The sequence below is a fragment of the Mustelus asterias genome, chromosome 3 (genome assembly GCF_964213995.1).
Source record: "Mustelus asterias chromosome 3, sMusAst1.hap1.1, whole genome shotgun sequence".
Taxonomy (NCBI): domain Eukaryota; kingdom Metazoa; phylum Chordata; class Chondrichthyes; order Carcharhiniformes; family Triakidae; genus Mustelus; species Mustelus asterias.
The window spans coordinates 55,954,603-55,966,987 of NC_135803.1; the positions used below are offsets into that span (position 1 = coordinate 55,954,603).

The 12,385-nt window shown below is 41.0% G+C and overlaps 1 protein-coding gene across 3 annotated transcripts in view; it reads left to right on the top strand.

Annotated features, from left to right (window-relative positions):
* Positions 1–12,385, top strand: part of schip1 (schwannomin interacting protein 1) — a 177,912-nt gene that overhangs the window by 65,305 nt on the left and 100,222 nt on the right. The window contains exon 1 of one of the 3 annotated variants that reach the window (XM_078209016.1): positions 6,584–6,855. The exons of the other annotated variants lie outside the window; for them this stretch is intronic. Within the exon in view, the coding sequence (XP_078065142.1) occupies positions 6,826–6,855 (30 nt within the window). The 5' untranslated portion in view covers positions 6,584–6,825. Of the gene's footprint in view, positions 1–6,583; positions 6,856–12,385 lie in introns of those variants that run through there. 3 annotated transcript variants of the gene reach the window in all.

Here is a 12,385-nt window from a genome sequence, read left to right on the forward strand (position 1 = left end):
CACTCCTGAGTCAGAGCTGCACTTCCCACCCCCCCCCCCCCACCCCACACCATCTTCCCTGAAATTCTTTCTTCCTTACTTAATGTCTGAACTACACCAGCAAATGGTCAGAACAATAGTGCTCCATTTCATTTATAAGACAATTGAAATTGGTGTAACATTGGCTGTCTGACAATTGTTTCTGCATTCCAATGTTTTTGATATAGAGTGTGAAAGAATTTGACTCCCTGTAGGTTTAGGATACATAAATATACCTCATCCAAAATGATTAGTTTTACTGGGATGCTACACTTTGTGCCTTTATTTTAAATGGGAATCTGTTTGCAGGGGGAAATGAGGTTATCTGGCTCTGATGAACCATTTCAAATGTTGAGTCAATACAAGAGTAAAAAAGACTATTTGTTGATCGGTAGAATGAGTAGGGAAATATTACACTGATGTTTAGATGTTGTAAATGGAAGGAGTACAATAGACCATGCCATTTCATTGTTTTACAAATTATAAAAAACATTAAAAAATGGAGGGATACGCTTAGCATGCTGGTGAAAAGTGCTCCATATGTTTGTTTTTTTATTCTTGTGCAGGATGTGGGCATCACTAGCTAGGTCAACATCTTTTGCCCATCCATAATTGACCTCGAGAAGATGGTGGTGAGTCGCGTTTTTGAACCATTGCAGTTCATGTGGTGTAGGTACCCACGGAGCTGTTAGGGAGGGAGTTTCAGGATTTTTGACCCAGTGACAATAAAGGAATGGTAATATATTTCCAAGTCAGAATGGTGAGTGGCTTGGAGGGGAACATCTAATCTAGTTGATGGTGTCCCCATGTATCTGCTGCCCTTGGCCTTCTAGATGGTAGAGATCATGGGTTTGGAAGGTGCTGTTGAAGGAGCCTTGATGTGTTGTTGCAGTACATCTTGTACTTGGTACACGCTACTGCCACTGTGTGCTTTTGGTGGAGGGAGTGAATGTTGATGGTTGTGAATTAGGTGCCAATCAATTGAGTTGCTTTGTCTTGGATGGTATTGAGTTTCTTGAGTGTTAGTGGATCTGTACTCATCCAGGCAAGTAGTGAGTATTCCATCATGCTCCTGTCAGGAGGTGAGTAACATAAGAAACAGGGGCAGGGCTAGGAGATATGACCCCAAAAGTGTGTTATGTAATTCAATAAGATTGTGGCTGATTTCTTTCTGTTCTAATTTCTTTCTGATATCCGTTTCCCTTGATACCAACATTCTATCAGTTTCAGCCTTGACTATATCCACGTCCCTCTGGGCCAGTGAACGCCAAAGATTCTTAACCCTCTGAGTGACGAAATTTCTCCTCCCATTAATCTTAAATTGTTTAAGCCTTATTATGAGATGGTGCCCCTAATTCTAGATTCTGCAGCCAATGGAAGCAGCCTGCCAAGCATTCTCAGAATCTCTTTTTTTCAATAAGATTTCCTCTCATTCTTCTGAACTCCAGAGAGTTATAGATCCATTTTAGTCAATCTTTCCAGGATGGCAGGCTTCCTATCTTCTCAGAACTCTTTTTTTAAAGAAATCTAGTTTTCTATTGATCCTATCAAAGGAACATTGATCCACACCTGCCACCATCTTGCTCATTCAGTTAATGTATTTATTTCCTTTTGCAGAATCATTGGAGGTGACAAGGCATCAATCATCTCTTCTTATGAAGGCACATTGTACCTCCCAACAGCTTGGGAACTCATAGGCAACCCTGACGGGGTTTATTTTCCAGGCTTCCCACTTGGGTACTCCCTATTCCAGGCACTCGAGTAAACAATAATTGCCTACTTGGCAACCAGACGGAAAGGCTGTCCAGGAGCTTTCCTGCCAAGTGTAGCAAAGGTAGGAAGGCAGCGCAGGCCCCTCCTAGCATCCTCTAGCTTTATTAAATTCACCTCAGTTGTCACAGGGATGGGAATTCAATAACAGCCTTTGTGTCCTCCTAGCTTCAGTGAGCTTGCAAGCCTCCAACAAGTATTGCAATGTTATGTGCCTGTGTTGCTTCCTCCTCCTCTTTGATACAGTTCTCTGCTGCTGAAGCTGCATTAGCTCCTTGCTGGTCAGTGCTTCACTGTGGGACTGCAGCATTTTCTCAACATTATTTTGGTAAACTTCAAATACTCCTACTTTGTTGGCCAGCCGCTATATCTTTGTGTATAGATTCAGTAGACTCTCTGAAGGCACAGAAGTCATGAACATCATACACTCATTCAATAATCATTCCATATTTTCTAGCCAATTGTCACGATCTTGTCTTTGTCCTTCTTGATGCTGCACATAGCCATTTGATGAAGCCCCAGTGAACTCTCTATGGCTTTTGGTTTTTCACTTGTGTCATCATGTCATAACACATCTAATTTCTGTGTGTAAGTAATGGCTTGTATCTTCCTTTAGAAGGAAATGGGAGTCCATGTCACTTAATGTTGTTTATTAGCCATCTTGTAAATATTGGTCACATATTACCAGGTACAATAATCACGTAGAGTAAAGCAACACAATCTAACATAACCTCAGATAATTTCAAATCTGTCCATGTAAATATATCCACAGACGGTTTACACACTGCACTTAGCTAGTCCACAAGTCTACATATTGAAAATGTTGCAAGATGCTTGCCTTGATCACCACAATGTCTGTTATGTACTGTTAATTTCGGCCACAAAATACAGGTTGTGTAGATCCCAATTACTTTTCAAATCGGTACATAATACATACAATGAATAAATGGATATTGATTTGTTAACTACTTAACGGTAGTTAACGGCGGCACGGTAGCACAGTGGTTAGCATTGCTGTTTCACAGCTCCAGGGACCTGGGTTCGATTCCCGGCTCGGGTCACTGTCTGTGTGGAGTTTGCACATTCTCCTCGTGTCTGCGTGGGTTTCCTCCGGGTGCTCTGGTTTCCTCCCACAGTCCAAAGATGTGCGGGTTAGGTTGATTGGCCAAGCTAAAAATTGCCCTTAGAGTCCTGGGATGCGTAGGTTAGAGGGATTAGTGGGTAAATATGTAGGGATATGGGGGTAGGGCCTGGGTGGGGATTGTGGTCGGTGCAGACTCGATGGGCCGAATGGCCTCTTTCTGTGCTGTAGGGATTCTAAGATTCTAAGAATAACAAAGCTACATTATTCAAAACTCCTTGGAACATAGTATAGATTGTAAATAGCCGAGGCTCCAGCTCTGATTTTCAGTGCACACTACTAGAAACAGCCTGCAAACTGAAAATTACGTTATCCCTACTTTTTGTTTACTGACCTTTTAACAAATCCTCTTTCCATACTAATGTATCTTCCACATAAACCCTTGTGCAACAACCTTTCGTGTGGAACCGTTTTGGCTCCCTGCTTTATTTCAATTTGTCTCCTTGGAGAGACGCTCCTTGCTTTCAATCAGTATCCCCCTGGTAATAATGTATTATGTAGAATTGCTGGTGTATTTACTTCCAACCACTGCAAAACACAAAGGGAACACAAATACGCTGTGTTGCCATGCTGCTTTTTTCTAATAAATGACTGTTTTGCGCATTATTAAAAATTGGGCGGAGAGAAGGAAAAGAAAGCACTTACAATGCCTTGATTTGAACAAACTTCCAGGACTGCTGTGTAAAATATTTAGGATTTATTTCCCACACAATAATTTTTGAACATAGCAATTTGGAGTAAGTAAATATTCATACCAGCTCTATAATTTGTCTTTTGTGTTTAAGACTGAGATGACTCAACAGTGATGCTATATTTGCATTTGGGGGATTTTCCAGTTTTGACATGTTGCAGTTAGGATTGCATTGTGTAGTGTGTTTCCCATTCAAATACAAATTGTTCGCATTCAAATAAAATTAATTTTAAAAATTGCATTAAGGGGCTTGGATGGCATGGAAGATTAGAATATTGTTTTTCCGTCTTTGGTTTTGGGGATTGGATTTGCAATTTCAGTTCAGTGTGTATCAGCACCTAATTTGACAGTGAATTAGAAATCTCATTCAAAAATATGGTTCTAACGACAAATTGATTTAAAAAAAAACGTTTAATGAAAAAAATGGCCCAAAGCACTTCACAAATTAATGTACAAGGAGGAAGACAGCTAGCCAGGAAAGAAGAGATTAGGAGTGACTGAGAGCTTGGTCAAAGAGAGAAGTTTTGAGAAAATTGTTAAACGTGGTGATATTTAATGAGGGTGTAACAGAGTGTAGAACTGAGGTGATTGAAGGCTGTGCCACCACTGATGGTTTAAAGGGAAGGGGTGAATACTCAGTACAGTTGAATCAGATGAAAAAAAATATTTAAGAGCAGATATAGGGCTGCAGTAATTGCAGAAGTATGATGAGGCAATGTCCAGGAAGGGTTTATAATGGGAGCCCATGTAAATAAATGAAATGGCAATGATGGGTGAGTAAATATTAGTGTGGGATAGCAGAGCTTTGGACAAGTAGAAATTGCTTTTGCAGACATGGAGAATTTGTGTCTGGTGAAGAGAACTTTAGAGTAGAAGTAGTATTTCTAAGGCCTATGTAAGAGTTTCAAGGCTGAATGGCTGAGATATGGAATAGATGGAAATTAGTGTCCTTGGTGATGGATAAGATGTCAAGTTCAAAGCACCATGCAGGATTTAAAAATAAAATTGTTCATGGGGTGTGAGCATTGCTGGCAGGACTAGCATTTGTTGCCCATTTCCTAATTGCCCTGGAAATGGTGGTGATGAGCCACCCACTTGATCCGCTGCTGTCCATATTGGTGCAGGTACTCCCATAGTGTTTATGTTTCTAATGTCTGACATGATACCAGCTTTATGAATGATCTGGTTTAGGCACAAGGAAGTAGAGTTTGTGGAGTAAAAATGAAAGATTTTGACTTGGGATATATAACTTGATATCAAGCAAGCACCCAATCAGCAAAGAGAACATCAACTTCTCAAGATACAGGGCAGACATGTAGAGTACAGTGCAATAATCTACAGTGGGAAAGCTGTTTATGTGCCACTGGATGATGCTGCTGAGGGGGCAGTCTCCAGTTGGTGATAAGAAGATGGTTAAGCATAGAGCTTTAGGGCATTCTGGAAAAGACCATAAGATGGTGGAGCAGAAGTAGGCCATTCAGCCCATCAAGTCTGCTCTGCTGCTGTATAGGGGGTGTAAAACAAGCCATTTGTAGAGATGTATTGGATATTTTGGGATAGGAAGCTTTCAAGGGAGATCTTGTGAACTTTATTAATGGAGGGGGATGGCACAGTCAACAACATCGGACACTATTGAGAGGGACAATGCATATCACTACAGAGGCAATTATGTATGTCATGTGTAGCTAGTGCTATTTCGCCTCAAAGCTGGAGCAACTCCAGCAGAATGCCAGGGGACTTAAAAGGCAGACCGTGTAAAGAGTTAAAGGCTGGATATCGGGTGATAGGGATTTTAAAGTGATGCATTACAATTCACATTGTTACACTGAGAAATATTATTCTGAAATCAGGACAGAATGAAGGGAGGTTGTCCATGTGCTTGGAGGTATGCCATCTGAGAGAGAGGTTGACATTGGTTGCCATACTGGAAACAAGATTCTGTTACTCAATGTCTGTCTTCTGAATGGCTGGAAAATTTACATTAAAAAATGAAAGGAAGTCAGTTGCTGCATTCCGTACAGAATATAGTGGCTTGTTGGATTCTTCCTTTCTCATGACGAACAGACTATGACTCACTAAAGCCCATAGTACCCTAAAAGTTCTCAAGTCCACTTGCGCGTTAAGGTAATTGGGAATTAGGCAGGATGAGGGGAATCAATCTTTTCCCAGTGAGTAGTTATAACCTGGGATGCACTGCCTGAAAGGGTGACAGAAGTTAGATTCAGCAGTGACTCCCAAAAGGGAGTTGAATAAATCCTTGAAATGGACAAATGTTCAGGGGCAGGGAAGTGAAAGTAATTGGATAGTTCTTTCAAACAGCCAACTCCAGGTTGAAAAGCTGGATAGACTTCTCAGCCATGTCATTCCATGATTATATTCATTACAGCATATTCTTGATTCTTTAAATAAAATGTATTTATAGAAAATTTTCTTAATAAAACTGCGTGGAACTGAATCGTTTTATTTTCCGGTTAACCGTGCTTTGTGCTCGTGCATCATTTAGTTTTGAGATATGCAGCAATGTTTCAGTGTAATTATTTGAAATCAATCGAAAAATTGTTCTTTGTTTTAAATAAAAACCGAATTGTCCACGGATTGCTGTTTTGGAAGCCAGAATTGCCCTATCATTTCTGTAGAATGCATATTTTAAATATTGGTTTTGCTAGCTTTCATTTAAAGATTTAAATATAAATTGCTAGCTGCTGATACTTTACAGTTACATTTTGTAAGTGCAGGATTTGTGCTTGGGGTCTAAATTCGCTCAATTATACCATTTGATTTGCTTTTTGTCTTCTTCCATTTGATGGGCACCAGAATGTTTCCACATCAGCAAGCTCCTTTCACAAGCCACCAAAAGGTCACACCCGCCTCAAAACAGCTCTCTTTCCCTGTGTGGCTTCGGTATAATTGGCTGATTGTGTTTGTGGAGATTGACTCTCCCCTCCCCCTTCCCCCCCCATCGCAGTCCCAGATAGATGCGAGCTCCCTGAGGAGAATCTCTGCGATCTGCTCTGCTCCTCTCAGACGAAGGCAGAGCCATTACGCAGTTTGCAGCTGCGGCAGAAGCATCCATTTTTGTCTGAGACCAGCTTCGTGCCTCGCAGGGGTTAGCATTTGCCCTCCCAGATGCTGTAAATCTGAACTGCCGTACGACAGCTCTTGATTCTTTCAGTCAGCAGTGGCAGCCTTCATATGATGCGCTGAGATGGTGCACCAGGAGAACTGTGCTTATCAGGTAAAAGATGTCGTGATGTGTAGAAAGGTGCTCTCTGAACAGCAGCAGCTTCCTGCGTTGTATATTCTGCTTGTCCTCAGTAACACATTGATTTAAAACAAAAAACGGCTTCCTAAATATTTTCCAAAATGGGACCGTTATCGCACTAGGATTTAATGGCAGAGTGCAAAGCTTATGCAACAGTGCATCTTAATGCAGAATTTATTGTGCGTGTGTGTCGATGAGGAGGAGGAGAAAGAGGAAAAAGATCAAACACAGAGCCAGAGGGTAGTTGAATTCATCAGATTAAGACATTTGTTCCAAGACAATATCTGCATTGTCACAAAACATTAATTGATGTTTTAGTTACATAATTGTGAAAAAATTGCATTTGGGACACTTGGATAGATTGCCCAGTGGCAATTAAAGTTTTTTTTTTCTCTGGTATTACTGTAACTAATGAGTTCATGTCCTTTGGGAATTCTGCCTGTGGTGGAGAACATGCAGTATGTTTCTTTGTGATTATGTTACTGCCTGCTGAAAAATAGCTATGTGAAAATTCATACGATTGTAGATCTTGCCTCTGTCGAGATAAAAAATGTATTAAATACCAATGTATTTTCTTAAATGTTGAAGGCAGTAGCTTATGATTGTTTTTCTAGCTGGAATTTTCTAGTAACATAATCGAACTATTTGAATAGTGGATGAAAGAAGCTAACCAGGGCCACAGAAGTAAGTGACCTAAAATGACTTGATCTACGTGTCCTCTGGGAAGTCTGACTATGGTGGAGAGGGTGCAGCACTCTTTCTTTGTCATGTTTTGGTCATTACACTGAAATGCTTTACTGTGTCAATGCTCTGGACTGCAGTGGACATTTACAGTAAATCGGCCCTCATCAATTAAGCACAATGTGGTGCTTCAAATTTTCAAATTTCTACAAAAATTGAACAATTTTATTTGCCATCACAAGAATAACTCAGAGTATAATAATTATTTCACCTGCTGTAAGAATTTAACCACATCAATTCTAATGCATCCATGTATATTGGTCAAGTGGTTCTTTTGAAAATAGATGGCAGAATTAACCTAGTGGAAGCAGAGCATGTCATGTTTACAACTGTGGAGTACTGTATACAGACCACAACTTGAGTAACAGGTGCACATCTGGCTACTAAGTTCCGAGGGGAACATTCAAACCTCCAAGGCAGGCTGTTGGGCTGAATGCAGGATCCAGAGTCGATGTAATGAGGAATGGCAGGAGCAACTTGAGGACTTCTGCCTTGAAGGCAGGCAGCTGAGAAAGGAGCTGAGTTTAAAGGAAAACATTGGTGGCACAAAAGTAATGGCGTAGAAATTCGGCTACACAGTGCCCATTCTTCAGGCACTACACAGCCTCCAAAGCCTCCAATAATGTGCGTGGGAGTTGTATGCCAGTTACAAACCAGAGTGTGCTGCCTGCCATACTGGTAAATGATAAAATATTGGAGGGGTCCCCTGCACCTGAAACAGGCATAAGTCCTTCATGTTTGCAAATAAGGGTCCCGTCACCTATTTGAAGTCCAACCTGCAAGATTGGCTTGCCATGAGGCAGATAATTCATCACAAAGTTTATCCCTTAACATGATTAAAACAGATTATTGGTCACTAATTACCTTGCTAAATTCCTAAATTGCAGCAGTGACTACACTTCAGAAGTACTTGATTAGCTGTAAAGGGCATTGAGGCATTCTGAGATTGTGAATAACATGGTATGCATGCACATAAGCAGTTCTTAGAATTTTAGAGCAGGATGAAGGATGTCCAACTGTGGCCACCAGCACAATGGTAATAAAACACACGTCTCGGCCCCAACCCTGTAACCTCATGTATTTACCCTGCCAAACCCCCTAACCTATACATCTTTGAACACTAAGGGGAAATTTAGCATAGCTAATCCACCTACCTTGCAAATCTTTCAACTGTGGGAGAAAACTGGAGCACCCAGAGGAAAGCCACAGTGATACTGGGAGAACGTGCAAACTCCACACAGTCACCCAAGGCTGGAATCGAACCCAGGTCGCTGGCGCTGTGGGCAGCAGTGATAACCACTGTGCCATCATGCTGCCCCAAACCAATATTGTATTTTTCACATGGTTGTTTGTTTCACTTGCAGGAAGCAGGTGGGATGGTAGGTGTATGGGAGGATAGGTGTAAGGCCTATTTCCCCCAGTCTTGGCAATGTGAATACCATGAGACCCAGGCCTCTTTGCATGTTGCCAGTCAATGGCCTGTTTGAAATGGCGAAGTAGCTGCTAGCCAACATGAGGAAGAAAAATTTGGGACAGCAGGAAAATACAAAGGCAACTTATTATCCAAATGGAGAGAAACTTCGGATTACATTGGTGCAGAGGGATCAGGGTGTCCTTGTGCATGTATGGCAGGAAATAAGTATGCAGGTAATAAGGAAGGCAAATAGCTGCTTGACATCAAAGGAATGGCTATCAGCAATGACGGAAGTTTGGGAGGTTTTTATTGAGGAAAATGAGGGAATCCAGGACAGGAAGGTTTTACCTTCCACTGTGATACCTGAAGCACTCTCAGAACTCCTTAATCCACAAGGAACAAAGCAGAAATGTTATATGTATGGGGCTTCTCTGGTCCCAGATCCTCTTCTTCCAATTCATTTGGTGGCATCTTCCTCACTCAAATCACTGTTAAATTTATTGTCGGGGTAGATGATGTCACTGGAACTAGATATGCATATTTGAAGAAGGACTGCACTGGCTTCAGGTAGGTGCCCAAACCAATTGCTCAGAAGAACAAATTTAATGTGGCAGGATCTGTGCAGGATGTTGACAGGTAAATCACCTGGTCAATTGTAACTGCCCGCACGCCCAGTTTCAACTGATGAGTGGAATTAAAACCAATCCTAATGAGTGAGGAGTTCATTTTTACAATTAAAAATTGGGACTTGGCTGTCATGTAGTTCTACAAATGAAACACTCTGATGCATTTAAAAAAAAAGTATATATGCTTTTCAAATGTAAAAATAATGAAGGCGAGAATTTCCCTTGGTTTCATGGATCTGTGTAATCGCAGGTTCAAGACTGGTGTATGAGTCGAGTGCCTTACTCTTGTGAGGTGAACCACCATTTTGTATTTCACATCTTGAGGGAAATTTGTTTTTCCTTTTTTTGGGCTGAAATCCCTGCGATCTGTGAGCCAGGCTCTTTTATAACTGGACAATAGCAGATTTTAAACTGAATGTACCAGTTGACAGTGACAAATGCAGACATACCCATAAGGCTGGGAAATTGTTTGCTTTGCCAAATTAGTTTTATAGCAAAGGATGCTGCAACTTGAGTAACTGAGACTATTCATTTGACCACATAAAGCAGGCATTGTTTATCGCATAAGAAGGAGCTGAATGATTTGTTTGAACCTACGCACTTTTCTCTGAATTGTATTGTTGATCATAGGAATGTTTTGATGCATTCTGGGACTGTTTGGAATGTCACAAAGGGCACGACAACAAATCCAATTTTGTAGTAAAGTTTTTTTAATGGCTTAATTTTAAATATAGTTTATTTCTCGACAATTATTTGTTATCTTTCCAGTTAGGAAGACAGTCAAATATTTAACAATCAGTCAAAGATGATACCTTTTTAAAGAGAAAAAAAACAAATTTGTTTTGTAGTTTTGTACAAGGGTACATTAACAGCATTGCTTCTCATATTGGTTTTAAATGCTTTAGGGTTTGAATTGGTCCATACCAGTCAAATCTTGGGCACACCAATGGCTATCCTCAGTTTTTTTGGGGAAACATTGGATTGAGTCACAGTTACTGCTGTCACTGTGCTACTGTGTACAGTTTTTGATCACCTTACCTAAGGCATCATCATTGGAAGGAGTTCAAAGAAGGTTCAATGGGCTGATTCCTGGGATGAGGGGTCTTATGAAAAAAGGTTGAGCATATTGGCCCAATATCATCATTGGAGTTTAGAAGAAAGAGAGGTGATCTAATTGAAACAGAAAAGATTCTGAGGGGGTGTGACAGAGTAGATGCTGAGAAAATGTTTCCTCTCATAGGGGATATCCAGAACTCGGGGGTACAGTTTCAAAATCAGAAGTGTCCCATTTAAGATGGTGATGATGAATCATAAAAACTAGGAGCTGGAGTAGGCAATTTAATAACTCGGGCCTTTTCCGCCATTTAATATGATTATGACTGATATAATCTCAGCCTCAACTCTACTTTCCTGCCCGTTCACCATAGCCCTTCAAACCCTTACTAATTAAAAATCTCTCCGCCTCTTCCTTGGATTTACTCCAAGTCCTGGCATCCACAATGCTCTGGATAGTGAATTCCAGATTCACAAGTTTTTGAGAGAAGTAATTTCTCCTCATCTCTGATTTAAATCTGCCACCCCTTATCCTAAAACTATGATCTCTTGTTCTAGATTGCCCTAGAGAGGAAGCATCCTCTTCACATCTACGTTGTCAATGCCTCTCATCATCTTGTACACCTTAATTAGATATTTTCTTCAGGGAGTATAGGCTTAAGCAGCCCAATCGCTCTTCATAAGACAAACCCCTTATCTCTGGAATCAATCTAGTGAGCTTCTTCTGAACTGCCTCCAATACAATTATATCCCTCAAGCAAGGGGACCAAAACGGTGTACAATTATTCTAACTGTGCTCTCACTGATGCTTTGTACAGTACTAGCAACATCTCATTACTTTTATATTCTATTCCTTTAGCAATAAATGCCAAAATTCATAGAATCCCTACAGTGCAGAAGGAGGCTATTTGGCCTGTCAAGTCTGCACCGACCAGAATCCCACCCAGGGCTTATTCCCATAACCCCACATATTTCCCCTGCTAATCCCCTGACACCCGGGTCAATTTAGCATGGCCAATCAACCTAGCCCACACAGCTTCGGACTGTGGGAGGAAACCGGAGCACCCAGAAGAAACCCATGCAGACACTGGGAGAATGTGCAAACTCCACACAGACAATGACCTGAGGCCGGAATTGAACCCAGGTACCTGGCGCTGTGAGGCAGCAGTGCTAACCATTGTGCCGCCCCTATTTGCCTTCCTTATTACCTGCATACTTATTTCCTGCCATACATGCACAAGGACACCCTGATCCCTCTGCACCAATGTAATCCGAAGTTTCTCTCCATTTGGATAATAAGTTGCCTTTGTATTTTCCTGCCAAAATTGATAAGATCACACTTATCCATATTAAACTCCATCTGCTGAATGTTGCAGCATTCACTTAACCTATCCATATCCATTTGTAAATTTCTTATTTCATTATTGCAATTTACTGTCCCATCTATTTTTGGCTGTGGTATCTACTATCCCTGGATCCAAGTCATTAATATAGATTGTAAATGGTTGGCAACCTAAAAAAGACCCATTTATCCCGTGCTGTGCTTTCTGTTGGTTAGCCAATCCTCTATCCAAACGAATAAATTACCCCAAATCCCATGTGAACTAACCCTGTGTATTAACCTTTCGCATGGCACCTTGTCAAATGCTTTATGGAAGTCCAGATCTAC